At 36.3% G+C, this 19276-nt stretch overlaps 1 protein-coding gene across 4 annotated transcripts in view; it reads right to left on the reverse strand.

The window, feature by feature from the left end:
- The window catches only part of LOC127634888 (palmdelphin-like), a 33334-nt gene extending 14379 nt beyond the window's left edge, over positions 1 to 18955 (reverse strand). For 3 of the 4 annotated variants that reach the window (XM_052114628.1, XM_052114627.1, XM_052114626.1), the window contains exons 1-8: positions 18760 to 18955; positions 7488 to 7539; positions 6191 to 6271; positions 5728 to 5858; positions 3669 to 3783; positions 3354 to 3378; positions 3115 to 3231; positions 1114 to 2121 (exon numbers count right to left, since the gene is read on the reverse strand). In XM_052114628.1, the coding sequence (XP_051970588.1) occupies positions 1114 to 2121; positions 3115 to 3231; positions 3354 to 3378; positions 3669 to 3783; positions 5728 to 5858; positions 6191 to 6271; positions 7488 to 7532 (1522 nt within the window). In that variant the 5' untranslated portion in view covers positions 7533 to 7539; positions 18760 to 18955. The remainder of the gene's footprint in view (positions 1 to 1113; positions 2122 to 3114; positions 3232 to 3353; positions 3379 to 3668; positions 3784 to 5727; positions 5859 to 6190; positions 6272 to 7487; positions 7540 to 18759) is intronic. The other variant, XM_052114624.1, reaches the window with a different exon arrangement.
- Positions 18956 to 19276: the final 321 nt, after the last annotated feature.

The raw sequence follows: 19276 nt of genomic DNA on the forward strand, positions 1-19276 counted from the left end.
ACACGTGACTGCCTGGGTCTAGTCAACAAATAGGTCTAAAATCCTTCTTATAACAGTATAATAAAGCTGTCTCACTATCTGGATCAGAACAACTTTATTTTGGCTGAAGTTGTCACACACCAGTGTTCCCAGATCTACAGATACAAGCGATACAAGTGACCTGGTCTGGAAATCAAGCCCAAAATAAGCAACTTGCCTCACCAAAACAATCAAAAATAAGTGACCCTAGTTTTTTAGTTAGGTGGCGGAATTATGGTCTAAATTACAAGGATCAGCCTAGAAAGATTAACACTAGGATAGACCTTTTTTATGAGGAGAATGGCAAAATAAATATAGGAGTACCATGTGAACATAAACCAAGGTAACAGACTGAATTAGAGTAACTTTGCCCTGTGTATGTGTGTGATTGTGTATTTATTCCCTCTGGGCTTACTGTAGAAAGCGTATTCCCATAGGCAGCTTCAGTGAGAAAATGAGTTACGTTCAGTAAACAAACTGTTCCGTCTGACAGTTCGGATTTTATTGTCATTTATCATCATTTTGTGTACGAATATCGTGGACAGACAGATTGCTTATCGCAGGAATCTTATCGTATCACGATTTGGACAAGTAGGCAATAAATTTGAACATATGCATTAAGTAACAACTACATTTACAAGCTTGTTTAGGTATGATGAATTTGTGCAGTAGCTCCAATGCGATATAAAGAGTCCTGAAGAGCACATGATTTGTGAGCTCAAAAAGTCATAGAATCAACACAAAATGATGTGGTTGCTTCCGCATTTTTTATGTCACATTCAGTTTTTATGACACTATCGATTAGCTTTAGGTTTAAGGTTTAGGGAGTTAGGTAGGTTTTGTTAATCTCAAAATCAATAGAGCATTAAGCCTAAAAGCACCATAAGTTTTGGATACATTAACTCGCTTTTAGCGCCACACAGTGGGCATTTCATATAGGAACTGTCACAATACGTGTAAAGAATCACGTAATAACATTTCGCAAAAATGCTTTAATTGAGATGCCAGTCAAGAATCCATGCAAATGTGAATAAAAGTGAAAACGTTTAGTGTGGAATTAGAAACCAACATGCCTTCTCACTCTTCGAATAATACCTGTGGCTACTGCTTCTTCTATTTCATTTCCAAAAGTACGTCCTCCATGACTGTAGGTTCTGACACCACAAGGCCAAATCTCAGAGCGGTACACAGTATTATTGGGCTTGAAGACCTTGCTGTAGTAGCCCAGAGGGTGGTAGGACAAAGGGACATCTGCTGCATCTATGTCTTCATCATCAACTCCATCTTCATCATCAACATCATCACCAATAACTACCAATTCAGCCTGGATTGCTTCATCTTCCTCATCAGACTCAACATTCTGATAACCCATGAAGATCATGGTAACAGGCTCACCACATTCCACCTCAGGTGGAAGGGAATTCACAAGGTTGAGACTTGAGTCTTTCATTGAATTCAAAGGGGAATATCTTCCAAATCCCAGTCCAGAGTCTGCCGTAGGAGTTTTCCGAAAGTGCTCTCCACATTCCTGTGTGGGAGAAGATGTTGGGCTGATCCTGGTTGCGCCTCGGTATTCACCACCATTGCTGTTAGTAATTGGTCCATTTCGGATGTTTTGAGCTTGTTGGTTGTTGCCAAAATACTGGTTGGATTTGGTGGTTGGAATGTGAGTTGGTGATCGTTTACCATCTATTGGGCTTTGATCTTCTTGTTTGGTAAAGTTCTCGGTCTGAAAAGGACTCTGGATCTTGTTGGACATTTGAAGGCCATTGAGGCTGATATAACCACTCTCTGTATTTTGAGGTGTTGTAGGTCGACTGAAAGGGCTTGAAAACACAGCTTCATGGTACTCCACATCTTTTGAAACTTTCTTCTCTGAGGCTTTCAACAGAAGTTCTTCCACCTCAAGAGGACTCATCTCATTCATGTCGTTCTGGGACTCAAGTCCATCATTTGACAGGGCGTAGACAGATTTTTGTCCATCATCGTAGACTTTGATGCCTGGCGGTTGGAGGTCCTCAGGTGTGATGGTGGCCATGGAGAGGATGTTGCTCTCTCCAGTGCGGAGATCCTTTTCTACACTGATCTTCATGGTATAGGAAGCTAAAAAAAAAAAATAACTGCATTAAACACAAGCCATCTCACATCAAATTAAAAGACTCAAATTGACGACCAAAACCTTATGAAGCCATGATTTGAACACATTAATAAAATGGATAGTTCTGGAATCTCGTTGGTCAATGCAGCATTCCAGCTGTGCTAAAATACACAGTTATGTAACAGTTATGATGCAAAACATATTTTTACCAAGCTACAATGTTGTATATTACTGCATTGCATCCATAGAGCCCACAATTAGGTGCTCAAGGCTGTGAAATGAAAAACTATAATAAAATATAAAAAATATAGCCCTGCCTTTTGGAGCGTGTAGCTTAACCCTTTAAAGGTTTTTGTATCCTGGGGGAGTCTGTCAAATTATTGTGAGTTCTTGCAAATACTGAGGACACACAACTTTATATATAAAATATGTCATCAACTTACAATCTTTATCTATAAGTAAATAGGCAGCATTTTTTCATGATTTTCATGATTTCTACAAACTATTAAATTTAAAATAAAAACAATATTTAAAAAAACAAACAAAAAAAAACCCAGAAATGTATTATTTGGGTCCTAATGTGTTGGAAAATAGAAATGAATACATTTGTATAGGTACATTTATATGCTTGCCTTTTTAAGGTTAAATAAGATTGAGAAGGCATTTGATCTTTGCAAACCAAAGCACATAATTATTTTCACTTAACAGCTGGCGATAATTTGTTTACTGGGACTCTTTTTGTTATTATCCCATGTCATGCCCATTATTGCAGCCATAGACACCCACTTTTGTATGATTTCTTTAATTTATAAAACTTAAAACAACATTTTTGAACCTCAAATTGCTGTAATTACAGAACTGGACAGTTTGATTACAGCTGGTTGACTGTCTATGCAAAATAGCAGTATTTTTCAACATATTTATGCAATTTGATATTTCAGTTACTAATAATATGCCAGCAAATATTTGATGGCATAAACAGTGGTTTGGTGTTATACCTTTTTTCTCCTGTTCGTCATCGGTTTCGTGCTTTGGCGTAAAAAGCATCCTCTTAGTTGTGGGAGTATAACATTTCGGGACATCAGGTATGGCAGTATAGATGTATTGGATTGGCTCTATAAGAAATAATATGGAGGTCTGAGTCTATTAAGAGAGGGTCATATGATATATATATATATATTGTACAATTTTAAATGTATGGAAAACAATCAAAATATAAAACAAGAGCTGTATTTACCTGGCTGGATATTTACGTAGAATTCCTGTGTGGAAATCAATTAAAAACCGGAAATGATGAAGGAAAACGAAGATATAAAACATAGCAATTTTCATATAAATCACTCCAGGTCACATATCACACAAACAAACAATTTTATATTGATGCCAATTTGAAAGCAAGGGACATGTTCACAGCATGTAACATTTAATGATTTCCCATATTTCTAACTTGAAAGCGGATTCAATTAAAGGGCTTCCATCACAAACACCAGTTGCTGTTGTAATATACGGTAAGGAGTCTCCAGGCCTGTAAAAGTGATCGCATGAGCAATACCTTTATGATGTCCTCCGGAGTTTTTTCCACCTCCTTGAGTTTCTTCAGAAGAGTCTCCTCTTTTGCAGAAATCTCCAGCTCCTGTGTCTCTAGAGCCACAATCTCTGTCTCTATTCTGCAAGGACACAGAATAAAACATTCATAAAATGTTCACACACCATTCAGAGCATAAAAAAAGTAATTCTAAATAATATACAGGCATGAGAGGTAATAACCCTCATGTTCTGACTCCAATGCTATATTAATAGCACAAAAAACACCTTTACACCTTATTATCATGTTAAGATATATTGTTCCTAAATAAAACTTGCATCAAATAACCTCCATGAATAATGTTACGGTTTTGCTTGGGGTCTCAGAGACCCCAGATATAAAACATAATTACATCCAACAAATTTTTTACAAGCTAATATTGCTGTACACTAGTTAGACATACACTCATTTTGGTTATTTTTATTTGTTTTATTGAATTTTTTCTACAAATTAATTCCAATACTTTAAGGATATATACTGTAAATTCAAAATCACAGATATTGTCACGATGTGCACCTCCTTGTGCAACATATGTATCTTTAGCATTTCCTTTGGCACTTACTGAGAAGTAACAATAAAAACTGAGAGAAACAGTTAATTATCCTCATCTCTTTTTGCTATGGGGTCATGACTCTGATCTCATGTCATTTATAGGATGTGATGAGCCACCTCTGTCTTGAGATTGGGTTGGATTTTCCTGTGATTGCTTCTTTACTCTTAATCCATCCTGTGTAGACTGCCATCATCATATTACAGAGTCTTTTTACCAGAGAGAACCCTTCGGCGATTCAAGTCCTTAAAGGCCTTCCCACCCATCTAGTTCACCCGAAAATGACAATTCTCACATCATTTACTCACCCTCATGCCATCCCAGATGTGTGAATTTCTGTCTTCTGCAAAACACAAATAATGAATTTTGGAAGCTCTGTAGGTCCATACAATGCAAGTGAATGGGTTCCAACATGTTGATGTTACAAAAAACACATAAAAGTAATCCATGTGACTCCAGTGTTTTAATCCATATCTTCAGAAGTGATATGATAGGTGTGGGTGAAAAACAGATCAATATTTATGTCCTTTTTTGGTAGAAATGATTTTCCCAGTGCAGGGGGATTCACATACATGCAGACTGGGAATCACCACAAACACTTCAAACACAAGAAGAAGAACGTGAAAGTATACAGTGGAGATTGACTAAAGATCACTTCTGAAGACATTGATTTAAACATTGGAGTTTTATGGATTACTTTTATGCTGAATTACTGTATGTGATTTTTGGAGCTTTAAAATTTTGGCACCCATTCACTTGCATTGTATGGACCAAGAGAGCTGAGAAATTCTTCTAAAAATCTAAAATAAGGGTGAATAAATAATGAGAGAATTTTCATTTTTGGGTGAACTATCCCTTTAATAATGTTGGAAAGTAAGATTTCTATTCAGTCTAAATAAAGCTACAAAGTGACAAACCAGACAGAAAGGGTCTTCAAATATTTTAGCTTGAAGTTAAAATACTGTCAAAACATTGCTCTGTTTGTTTGAGCATCTGAACCAGCCAGACACAGCAACATCGGCTCAAACAATCTGTTTGTGCTTAGCTACACGTTGGCATTATTTTTGCAATATCATTTGGTAACGATAGTGGCACAGAAATTACATACTTCACCTATAAACTCTAATTCAAAAAGAGCGGTTCAAGCTGATTTTTCTCAGTTATTTTGTCCTTTGTTTGTGTGACTCATGCTTTCTTCTTCAAGTATGTTTGACCTCCTGCGTAAATGGTCTGCTGCTCCAGACTAAGATTGCCGTAAGTAGACAGATTATGTAACAGTTTGAGTTAGGTCTCTGTCTAACCCTTTTTACACTGAAAGCTCATCAATGAGGTTTAACAAGTATAATCCAATCACCTGCCACACGATACAAAGAGGAAGTGACATGCTACAGATTACATGCTGTGAACCCTACGAACAATAAATGGAATGCTGGAAAAAAAGGAAAAATAATTATGATTAGTTTAAATTGAAAGTACCTGTCGATATTGCTCTGCAGAAGTTTTGCCTGCTGTTGGTTATCTTCAGTCTGGGCCTTTGCAGACTCTTGTTCCTCTTCACTCAGAGTACTCAATCCATCCATTAGCCATTGCTCCCGCAAGGTTTTTTTCTGTTTATGCAAAGAAGGCCACGGCATCTTATATAAAGCCAACTGATGTATAATAAAACACTACATCTGAATAACTCTGCTTCCAATACTGTAAGTATTCTGCCACACAGAATAATTTGATATTCTCATTTTCATTTGACATTTACATATTTCATAATAATAACATAATAACAATAATAGTAATAAATAATGAAATGATCATTCAAATATATTATAATTTATTACAAATATATTGTATTATATTTAATTTAAAATATAGTCATATATGTATTTATATTTGTTTAAATAATTATAATTATTATTATTATTATAATAGAAATAGAACATTTTACCTTTAGATATTGAAGTTTAAATTTCTCTTCTTCAATGTTTCTTCTTTTCTTTTCTATCTCCTCTCGAAGTCTCCTTTTGTCCTGATGGGAAAGCATGAAAAAAACTTTTTAGTTTCACCTTGACATTGATCTGGTTGTTTCTTATTCTGTTTGTGGCTTTTTGTGTCTTCCTATTAGCCCAAGCATGCTTACTAGAGGGAATTAATACAGTATAGTCTTTTTTGAGCAGGAGGCTTTGCAGCATTATTTTTAACTCTCTAATAAACGATGACTTAATTTAAGAAATTAACACCTCAAAGGCAGTCTTCGGACAGAAATAACACATGGACAGATTCCTCCCACATACAGATTGATATTTATGCTATTTAATGGAGTCCATATACTGTCTGAAACCAGCACACTTTTAAGCAGTCATACATGGAGCAAGGGTGTATTACATTTGCGTAGGCCTCAATAAAAATGGATGGGTCAAATTTAATTTTTTTTTTTTACCAACTTTTCCTTAACATCCGGGAAGCAGTATTTAAACAGTTCTTCCACACTTTCAGGGATTAGAATTGATGTATTTTATTAACTGTTTTATAAATATATATTTGAAGTCAAAGAATAATCTCTAATATTCTGGGTGGGCCTGTGTCTAATTTGGGTGTACCCATGCCCACCCAACCCTTGGCAATGCCACTGACATGGTAATCCCTAAACTGTAGTGTGGCCAATAATGGTTCATGTCATCAAGGCAACAAAAAAAAAAGTGTCAAGACTGTTATTTGGGACTGGGTAGACAAAAATACCTAGTTACTCTCTAATTAATAAAATCAATAAAATCCCTCACCCTGTCAAAGTAAATAGAAATAACAGAGTTAAATTTATATTTATCTTCATTTCAAACCCTCAGACAGGCTTTGTAATTAACTAAAGAGATTGTTCACCCAAAAGACCTACTATCTCCCGTGGAACACAACATGAGATGTTATATGTTAAGGAACTAATAGCCTAAGTCACCATTCACTTTCATTGTATGGATAAAAGATGCAATGTATGTGAATGGTGACTGAGGCTATTAGTCCCCAACATTCTTCCAAACTCTTCTAATTCAATAGAAGAAAAAGAAAGTCATGTATGTTTTGAACAACATAGGGTTGAGTAAAAGATGCCAGAGTTTTTGTGTGAACTGTTCCTTTAACACCAAAACCAAATAATAATACTGTACATAAAATGATATAAATGCTTGACTTGACAATATAGAAACCTAAGTTACATAAAACCAAACAGAGTTAAAATCCATCCTGATACTCACAGTAATCGCCTGCAGTCTCTCTCGCAACAGGGTTTCTTCCTCCATGCTGATTCTGACACAGAAAGAAAGAGAGAGCGAGAGAAGTATAAACAACCTATTCTTGCTAACAACCTCCCGTAAATGTCTTTCTAGAAAAATAAGAACAGGTTGGGAACAGGCTGTGATTGGCACGTGTGGGTTGGCATGAAGAAGTTTTGGAAGGGGGTGACTAGGGGGTGGCCGTCCATACTGGAAGAGAGGAAGTATTGGTGGGGGCTCCTTCCCTCCCTCTTTCTGCCTGAGCAAAAAGAAAAAGGAGGTTGGACAAAAGGGTTTGAAATGTGTGCCATTGAAGTGGTGTCCATGTGTAGGCTAACCATAACTACCATAGCTGGCATGTCTCTCTTCGATGTGTGTCAGATATATCCACTTAGAGACCTCTGTCTGGTACAGTGTGACAGGTTGTCTGTCGTCAATATATATTAGATAAAGAGCCTGACAATATTGCACTGTTAAACAGACAGACCAAGAAGGGGTCATTTAGCTTTCACTGAAGAGAAGAGGTTGTGACCGTAGTGTGTCATCTGACACATTTTGGAACAGATTCAAGCTTACGTAGCTAGAAGCTAGAAACTTCCACTGCGTTGGTTTCAGCCTTTTTGTTAATTTACAAAAAGTATTCCTACAATTTGATATTGAGTTGATATAGCAGGAGATGGATTTCAAGAAGTGATACAAAACATTTCCATTGAGTGTTCTGTAAATATGTGTATTGTCCATCTGTCCCATGCATTATTGATTACATGTACCCCAAAATTCATTCAAGGCCATTTCTTAGATGTTTGGACTTGTAGAGCAAATGTTGTTGAGTTAAGAATAGCCCGCTGCAGGCAGACATCATCCCTCTTTGTACAGAAATAAATACTGTATATAACCAGTGAGATATATCTCTCCACTGAGGTGGACAGCAAGGTTACAAGGCATTCACATAACGACATGCAGTTATGAAACACATGTATATGAGACCTCACTGGTGATGTATCTGGAGAAAGGCCAAGAACAGAATGACAAATGAATAGCGTCTATGATCTGCTGCAAGTACACAGCTGTGATATACAATTTCAGCCTCATTAGAAGCCATTAGTGATAATCACAAGCAGTGTGTGTGTGTGTGTGTGTGTGTGTGTGTGTGTGTGTGTGTGTGTGTGTGTGTTTGGGCATGCTTATGTGGTTTACGAGGACAATTTTTGAGGTTACAAACTGGTAATTACAAGGGTATTATGCTATAAATGTGGTTTATGAGGACATTTCTAGTGTCCCCATAATTGAAATAGCTTAAAAAACATATTAAATTATGCTTTATTGAAAAATGTAAAAATGCAGAATGTTTTTTTGTAAGGGTTAGGTTTAGGGGTTGTGTTAGGGCTTGGGAATAGAATCTATAGTTTGTACAGTATAAAAATCATTACGTCTATGGAAAGTCCTCATAATGTTAGGTAGACCAACATGTGAAATTTGTATTTCTTAAGTATTGCTAAATTTTACCTCGCAAATCTGTATTGGAATTCTCATGGCAAGAATCAATGTTTTTATTGTAATTTGACAATGCTTACTTGGACATTTTTATTCAACAAAATAAAACATTTACATTAACATAGAAAATGCAAACTTAAAAAAAAAGTCTATAACTTGTTTCTTTAGTAAGGATCTCCAGCCGTAGAACATTTCAGAGAAAAAAACATTAAAAAAAAATGTAATAAAATAAAAAAATAAAAAGTGCTAAAAAAATTATTACAATTAAAACAATTAAAATAAACTGTACACTTACTGTAATACAAAGGAAATATCTTCCAAATAATATTTTAGAATTTTATAAGAATTTTAGGTAGGCTTATAGTTTATAAGGCTTTAGTACAGTAACAATATAAACAGTAAATGATCCTCGCACATCTGGTTAATGGTTAATGGTAGATGCATAAGACATAAGCTATTATGAACATAAAAGAAAATATAAAAACAAATGATGTTAATGTTATGTTAATAACAATTGCAGCAGGAGGTGGTTTCTCTTTTCAGTCATTCTCCATTTTGGATTAATTTGTGTCTTGTATTTTCTATCTTATTGTTAGTGTTGTTGGCCATGTCATTGTTGTAAATCCCTTTTTCTAAATGGTCATTACTTTTTTTTTATTATTTGGTGGCTTTTAAATGCCTGACAAAGGTTGCTTGCCCAAAACTTTGATAAGAAATAAATATTGATTGTCTTTGCTAAGCTACTGTATGGCAGTGTGCCAGATTCTTTTCTTTTCTCTGTAGAATGACAATATTTTACATATACATTCATTCATTTGGCAGTGCACTTATTACAGGGACAATCTCCCCTGAGCAACCTGGAGTTAAGTTAAGTGTCTTGCTCAAGGACACAATGGGGATGGAAATCAAATGGAAATCAAACCAGAAACCTTCTGCTTAGAAGTTCTGTGTTCACCGCCATTCATTTCATTGGCTTTTTTTCACACATTATAATTGAGTCTTCACACATGAAAATGCATTACTACCATTATAGAATATTTTAGGAGAGGGGTCCCATACGAGGGAATCATCATACTTGGAGGTCCTTGGCAGGGGCGGTTCTAGAACATTTTGTCTGGGGTCGGGTGTGCTTGTAGGGGGGCAACGGTATAATAGCTTAAATGTCCCCTGTACACATATAAAACATAATTTGATATTTTCATATTTGTGGACGTGCAATTTTAAAAGACAAACGAAGATTCCCCAAATTTGAGTAAATATTATATAAACAAATATATAAACAAATAGGCTCATGACAAATGTTAGTCAATTAGTCAATACACACTAACATTCTGGTTCTACCAACCAATTTTAAGCCATGTTCCCATGCTGTTCTTTATAATTACTAAATAAAATTAATGATAGGCTACATCAAGATTTTTAGGTTAGAATGTAATCAGTACGCTATAATCAGCATGTACAGGCCTTGTAAATGGTCACTATTTCCTTTAAGATTTTTTTTCAAGAATTTTTAAGCACATTTCTTAATTCACTAGTTTATTTCAAATGGTCCAGTGTAACAAGTTTTTTTTTTTTATGTATGTATCTATCTCAATTACTATGAGTTTTATAAAGTTGCATGCATCGGAATTCTATGTGAGTGTTACCAATAAGATGGCTTTAATATGTTTTAAAGTTTGTAATCATTATTATGTCTGTCAGTGTCTATACTCATTCCGTATTGAGCTTTCTTGGTGTGCGCCTCTTATTAGAGAATGTGGTTGCTAATATTAAGCTCAATTCTCATTATTCTTATTGAGCACATTGAGCACTCTCCATTATGATTGGTGCACTGCACGTTAAGTGTTTGATTGATAAATGGTGTCCATAAAGAAGATGTTGTGTTTGATATCTTCCTTGTAAACTGATTGATGCTTCTCTTCCATTTATTTTACAAAAGAAGTAGCAGGATCAACCCTGCAGCTTTGTTCTCTCTCTCCCGGTTAGTTGTGTGTTTGCTTTTTATTCCTGCGTCTGTACTCAACAGTACCAATATTAATCTGTATATATTATTAGGATGAAGTGCGTTGAAGTGGTGATCTTAGTGGATGGTAAGAGCCTTCCTCACTGAAGGTAAGCTATTTATTTGGGCTTTAGTGGGGTGGTTTATAAGGGTTCAAATTTTGTGTTTTAAGCGTATTCATAATAAATTTGCCATTGAAGGTGCAGTGTGGCCCTGTAAAATGCTAGCTGCTGTTTCATACATCTTCACATCTGTTCCAGCGTGCCGTTTCATCATAGTTGTTTGTTTGCGTTGCCTAATTTGTTGACAACACTTGCAAGCTGTAGTCTGACTTTTATATGACGAGGATTTGGAGCAGTGGCTTCTTCCTTGCTGAGCAGCCTTTCAGGTTATGTTAATATAGAACTTGTTTTACTGTGGATATAGATACTTGTCTATTTGTTCCTTCAGCATCTTCACAAGGACTTTGAAGTTGTTCTGAGATTGATTTGCACCTTTTGCACCAAACAATAATTAATTTGTACAGATGAACATTGTACCTTCAGGCATTTGGAAATTGCTCCCAATGATGAACCAGAGTTGGTGGAGGTGCATAATTTTTGTTTTTCTGAGGTCTTGGCTGATTTATTTAGATTTTCCCCATGGTGTCAAGCAAAAAGGCACTGAGTTTGAAAGTAGGCCTTAAAATACATCCACAGGTACACCTCAAATTTACTCCAATTAGCCAATTATTCCACCCAGAGCACTAAAACTTAAGGAAATGTCCAAGTATTCATTTATTAATTAATTCAATTAAAGTGTAAGTTATACATACAATTTATAATCTTTAGAATGTGTTAATGTTTTCTAATAAAATTGTTAAAGACAGAACATGCAAGGCAGTTGCATTGAAGACTTATACCAGTGACGTTTTAGCACAGTGTGTGGACTTTTCAGTTGGTCTCTTTAGCACCATAAACGAATAATTAATAAATATTGAACTTAAATTAAACTTTACCCTGCTAAATATTGTTATGCAGTCCTAATGCTTTGATGTTTTATTTAAATATAATTTGTTTTGCCTATTTAATATAATGTGGGGGTCACTGAACACAGTGGGATGGAAAATGAGAATACCACTCTTAATGTCAAGTTTGAATTCTGTCCCTCTCTTAAAGACAAATGGTCCTGAGGACAGGTGCTCTAAGATGATGGTCCATCTGACAGTAATGTGACTAATTGTAGCACTGCACCTGTGACTGGTCAGTGTTTTGCCTGCTCAGATTACACACATCTGCCTTGTTTGGTGACTATATGCCTATAATAGACCACTTTGATGCTTTCTAAGGAATTTTATCAACATCAAAGCAAACAGGCAAAAAATTTTTGTAATCAAATGCTCATGACCTTAACATGTATCATCAGTCTGTCTTAATATACCTGCAACTCCAGATAAGGTGTGTGTGCAAAAACCAAGAATTCACAAGAAAAGATGACATTTCCCTTAATGGCACTAATGTTCACACTTACGGCAACCCAACATGCTTTCAAATGTTTCACCAATTAGCTAGATTTGTGGTGAACCTTAGTGCCAATGTGTGTAATTTCTGTGAAACTAAGTGATAAAATAATGACTGTTTTCACACAGGTTTCCCAAACACTCCAACAACTGTCACTGGTCAATCAAACAGATAGTCCCACCCCAAACTCATGACATTGGTTCAGCCAATGTGGCCATGTCTGGCTTGGTGGGACGATCAAACTGATTTTCAGGGTAATCAGTCTACAAATTACTTTCTTGTAATTCTCTGGATATAGGGATAGCGTAGGAAAAAGTACTTTGACAAAAAAAGGACCATTACATTTTCGGCTCCATTCACTTAAATTAAAATGCATCTGAACGTGGCAGAAATGAAAATTAATCTCAAGTGAAGAAACATTGCATTCCACTGCACACGAAAGTTCAAGTTTGCCCTGCAAACACTGACAAGTAAATTTACAGCAGATGGTACAGTTTATTTTAACATTTTAAATATAAACAACATAGTAAATTAATATGGTAAATATTCAGTAGTATGGTACATATTAAAGTACTATGGTATTACCATCTGATACCATCACTGTACCACTGTACCGCCACAGTATTTTTCCTAAGGGTTAAAACCTTTTCTACACTGAGAGTAAGTGGTGCGACACAACAAAAGAATGCTCCCTTGATAATCAATGAAGCTGTCCACAGCCCGCAATGTAGACAGTGAAAGGCGGGTTTGCATTTATGGACGATAATGATGAACTCACAGCCACAGTCATATGTATGTATTTAGGGCAGGTCAGAGAACAGCTCCTCACCTCAAAGAACCAGCAGCATTTACCTTTGTCAGATCTGACCTCTTTCTCTGTGCTGCCTAAAAATACCACACTGGGCACACACATTATAAGCACAGAATACTCTGTGGTTTATAAAGATGCCAGTCCAGAAACACAAATAGTTTGACTTCTTGTTTGACTGAAAATCCATGACTTTTGCCTTTCTCTCCATTTATTTTGTAGAGTAATATAGTGTGTAGAGCATCCTTAAGCAAAACAAAACAACCATGTTAAAATCATGTTTTTTTTTTTTTGGACACTGCCCATATTCTTTACAGTATGTAAACTTATCAAGAAAGTACCATGGCATATGATTATGGTCATCATGCAGTATCATGATAGGCTATAGTATATCAAAGAGCCACGATTTTACCATCGGACACTGTACCAGAGTAAAGCCATAGTACGTTTTTTTATGTTTAGTCTTTGAAAGACAGCTCAACAGCACAAAAGCTAGAGTTCATGGTATACTTGCAGTGAACCTGCTGCAAAATTGCTGCAAATTTGCCACTCAATATTTTCACATGCAAATGAGCATGCTATTCACCACAAGTGTTTGCCAGAAATGTAGATTTCTCTACGCTAGATTTTCTTCCAAAATGAGTGCGCTGCCTCGAGGCCTACATAAGAGGCTGCCTTCTAAAGCAGCATCCTAACAGTCATGTAACGTCATAAGTGACCGAATTGGTCCCCTGCAAGCAGCAATTCTGTGCGTCTGTGATAGCATGTTGCTAAGCTAACAGCACATTCCACTAAACAAAATTCAAAGCACATAAAAATATTTGGTAACATTTTTTATTTTCAATTACAGCACTGAACTATTTTCACTTATACTTTTCATAATTTAAGGAACTTGGTTTTACCTTTATTTATAATCAAGATTTCTTAGCAATCTTCGTCTGCCATCTTGGATTTATTTTTCACCGATGTAGTCAAAGCATGTTTTTTTTTTCTTTCTTGTTTTTCTAAAGCTGTTCATTGGGGGCTTTTAGATATTTTTCTATGATGTCTTAGAATTCTGCAACTGTCTAATTGAAATGTCTATAGATGTGATTTATGCAGCAAATCTGAATAAGTGAATCCAAAGTTGAAAATGAACCCTTAGCGTGGGAGGAAATTGCACACATAGATACACCCAAGCGCTCACAGACACTCCCACGTGAACTGCTGCACATTAAAGTCTCATTAATGATTCCTGCATCCAGAATTACGAAGCATTGTCATTCCTCTCTTCTACAGTCAGCTCAGATTACAGTAGCCTGGCAGAGTTTAGAGTGTGAATTAAGATGCCCAGTGTGAGGAAAGAATGGAGAAGGTCATGTTAGTTACTTCTGCCCACACTGGTTCTCAGTGCCAGGCCTGAGGTGGGAATTGAAGCACAAAATAACCTCTTTAACACAGCTGAACTGTCAGTAAAGGTTTGAACGATGGTTGAGTGATGGTTGAAGATTGGCCCCTGACCTCTCCTGATGTCTGAAACCCATCAGCTGTTAAGACATCCACCCACTCCTCCAGAAGACATGTCTCTTTCTTTCTTTCCTTCCATCTCTATGACCAGATGAATGTCACAAAAGCACATACAGTAACCAAATAATATACCATGGAAAATTGTGGTAATGTTTGTTTATTTGTTTGTTTTTGGACATTAGCATTATAGTAAAACCATGGTATTTCCGTAGAACTACCTTAAATGCCATAGTATATGAATATGGTAATCAATGAGTAACATGGTATTACCATGGATTTAATCAACAGAACACCTCAACAAAAATAGTTTGGCATTACCGTGGTTTTTGGACATGGTATCCATGCAGTACCATGCAGTAGCCTGCATCAGAATAACAAAGTACCTCAGTATTACCATCTGATACCAACACTGAACCATGATACCACCGTAGTACACTTTTGCAAGCGTTAAGTTCAAATTCTGTAAAGCTATAACTAAAAAATTATAATCCTGCTATAATCACAGCAACTAGCCTCTCAGCAACAGACAGCCATATCAGAGATCAAAGTTTTTCTCAGTGCACGGCAGGTGCATGATAAAACAGATCAAACTAGCTCTCATAACTGAGATCGTGAATGAGCTCATATGCCCCAGCTTCCCCATGCCAAACAAGGGTCGTCAACACCTTGCACAAAATGACCCTGCACACTTAGAAATAAATGTTCTTTAGGGTTATATATTCAGCTCCAAAGAAACATTTATGCCTAAAAGGTTAAAGAAAATTGTCTTTAGGCTGACAATTGCTTAATGTGAGTATGTATAATTTACATTAAAAGGGTAAATGACAGATGATCAGATCCAATGTTCTTTGAGACTGTTTATCTCAGTATCACTATCAATATACAGTCTATGGTTCAGTCTTGACTCATAATTCAACAACAGATGCATACAATTGTGTTTATCATAAACAGCAAACAACTTCAGCTTGTAGAACTACGGTCACGGAAATTCGGTTGAGCTGAAAGCCTGAGGGGTGACGTTACCCTGGTAAGTAACAGAAATATATGAATTTGCTGATTACTTTTAAGTTATATGTATTTATTTCGACCTACCTCCTTGTCATTTATGACTTACACGTTTATTTCAGCAAGCAAAAAGAAGAAATGTGCTTCTATTTCACACTTGACTCACTAAAATCTCTTTTGTAGATTGACTAGTTATCAGGTTTTGTTATAATTTACTTTTCTTTGCACATAGAAAACATGGGAAAAAACTAAACAAGTTTCCAGGAGCACATCTGAGCATTGAATTAAGCCAACTGCACTGATAATGTCACGATTCCCCGTTGTCTGCTCTATATTTCTCCCTATCACCTGTCCCAAACTACACTTCCCATAATCCCCTGCCCTCATCACTGCCAGTGTCATTGTTTCCACCTGTGTTTAATTTACTCATCATCCCTGTGTATTTAGCCCTGTTGTTTGTTCATTTGTTGTCGGTCGTTGTATGTTATGGTTGTCCTCTATGTGGTTTTCCCCTTGTGGATGTTTTGTTTGTTCCCTGTGTTGTTTTATTTTTTGTTATACTGTTCACCTTTTGCTCCATCATTAAACAGCTGCATTTAGATCCTCACTCCTCGTCTGCCCTCGTCTGATTCATAACAGATAATAAAGAGATGAACCGAGCTCTATTCAAGAGAATATCAAATGTCCAATGTCAAAGAGAGGAAGTGAAGGAAATGTTTCAATTGCTCAACTTGTGAGTATTTGGTGTTTGTATTTTAATTGTACAAAATTTTGTTAATTTACAAAAATATGATAATTATGGATTTAATTATTTTTGTTGAAGATGCCATATTAATTCCAGATGGGTTTTTAGCAAAGATCTTCACTTAACTCAGAGAGCACCTCTGAAGTTCTGACCATCAACATCATCAGAGCCATGAGCACATCAGCACACCCCCAAAGTTGTTGACCTGGGTTGGGGGAAATCCACCACTGAGTGAAAGTCAGATGGGACTTTAAAACAATTACATAGTGTCAAAAAGAGTTTATCTTTATCCATTATTTCTCATTATTTTGCATTGCATCAAGGTTTTTATGATGCTAAACATTTTTTAGTTTTGTTTGCAGTGTCTCAGGAATGAAGCTGAAATGTGTGTCAGCCAATCCGAATCAATAATTCAACAATGCCACACAATAAGATGAAATATACGCTGCATAGATTTTAGAATTAACCTGCTGCTTGAAGCATTTACACGCTTTATCTTACAATATGTTTTTTTTGTTTATAGGAATAGTTCACTCAAAATGAAAATTACCGCATCATTTACTCACCTGCCATCCCAGATTTGTATGACTTTCTTTCTTCAGCTGGTCACAAACAAAGATTTTGGAGAAATCTGAGCTCTGTATGTCCATTCAATGCAAGTGAATGGTGGCTTTAAAGGTCCAAAAAGCACATAAAGGCAGCATAAAAGTAATCCATCCAACACCATTGGTCAAATCCAGGTCTTCAGAAGCAATATAACTTTCACATTCTTCCTCTTTTGTTTTTGGCAATTCACATTCTTTGTGCATGTCGCCACCTACTGGGCAGGGAGGAACATTTATAGTAAAACAGACTTTAATATTGATTTGTTTCTTACCCACACCTGCTGTATCATATCACTTCAGAAGACATGGATTAAACCACTGGAGTCTAATTGATTAATTTTATGCTGCTTTATGTGCTTTTTGAAGCTTCAAAGTTCTGGCCACCATTCACTTGCATTGAATGGACCAAAAGCATTTAGATATTCTTCTAAAAATCTTAATTTGTCTTTAGCAGAATAAAGAAAGTCATCCACATCTAGAATGGTATGAGTGTGAGTAAATGATGAGAGAATTTTCATTTTGGGGTGAACTATCCATTTTTTAAATAATGTTTGATATAACAATCATTTGGCATATCTGGATGCAGTGTGATAGAATATTCACATTCAGTCATCTGATTCAGATATGTGGGTGGAAGGTAGGATACTTTTAGGGAGTACAGCTTCTCTCTCTCTCTCTCTCTCTCCATTTCTGTCTCTTTTAGTTTCCATGTACCATTTGCAGGTATGAGGCATTACAGTACTTCCTGTTGCTGTTTCTTTGTGTGGTCAGCTGAGAAACAGGGGGGTGTCCCTGGCTAGGGTGATGATGCCATCACAGTGATGCCATAAGCCCCCTGAAGTTCTGACAGACAACAATGAACTGTGGTGCTCTAAAAGTCAGACCCCATTAAATCTGTTGACAAAGGCTTTACGGATCTCCTGCTGTCAAGACAGGACGACCAGCAAAAAGCACCAAGCTTAGAGGAATTAAAAGCTTACAGAATCAATGACCCCTTGCTCTTTTTAGTCCGAACAAAACAAAAAACATATAGTTACACAATAGGTCCATAATGTCCAGTTAACCAAACATCAAGTGTACAATGTCCAAGTGTAAAGTGACTCTTGCATTTTTAATAGACTAATAGGTCTCACTTTATATTAGGTGGCCTTAACTAACACTGAATACATACAAGACTATGTGTTTACTGTGTAACTACATGTTGTTCTGCAAAATTCCCACATTTGCTGCTACTGAGGTTGAGGTACGGGTGGGTTTAGGAGTAAGGGTAGGGTTAGGATGAGGGGTTAGAATTAGGTTTTGCGGTAAGAATTAGGTTAGGTTTAGAGGTAAAATTAACAGTGTAACTACAAATGTAATTCAATGCAAGTACTTTAAATGTAATTACAATGTAACAACATGTTTGTACATCATAAGTACATTGTATCAAATGGTTAAGTACAAAGTAGTTAAGATGACCAAATATAAAGGGTCTGACTAATTATTAAGTCTAATTAAACTAAATTAAACTAAAAAACAACCTACAGTAAATAATATTAGCAATATCTATATAGACAAAGACTACAAAGAGAGAAAGATACTGATACTCACCCGTAATCGTGTTGATCAGAGGTTTTTAGATGAGAAACATTAAACGGAATTCAGTCTGTTCATTCCAGCATGGCTGTATGTGTTTAACGTGTGTGTGTGTGTGTGTGTGTGTCCAATCGCAGGTACTGTAGGCTAAGGATTGATATTGTGTTAACGTTCACTAGCAGGCTGCCCCTCTTGTTGTATCTCCCTCTCTTTCTCTAATGCTATCACTCTCTCTCACCCCCCCATCCCTCTCTCTCTCTCTCTCTCTCTCTCTCTCTCTCTCTCTCTCCCTCCGTGTTCAGCCTGTCAGAGCTCGGCTGCCCTACTATGTATTACCCCATGTACAACAGCCACACAGTGTGCCCCCCCCCACACACACACAGATCAGCTGTTGTTCCCCTTTGACGAACATGTGCAGCTATCATTGCTGACACACCATTTACAACTGACTCCTTGCCAAAATTAGTTTTAAAAGTACAGCTCATAGTGTCTGCTAACACTGTTAAAAAAAAGAATTTTAAGAATAAGTATT

Source organism: Xyrauchen texanus, chromosome 42 (genome assembly GCF_025860055.1).
Source record: "Xyrauchen texanus isolate HMW12.3.18 chromosome 42, RBS_HiC_50CHRs, whole genome shotgun sequence".
Taxonomy (NCBI): domain Eukaryota; kingdom Metazoa; phylum Chordata; class Actinopteri; order Cypriniformes; family Catostomidae; genus Xyrauchen; species Xyrauchen texanus.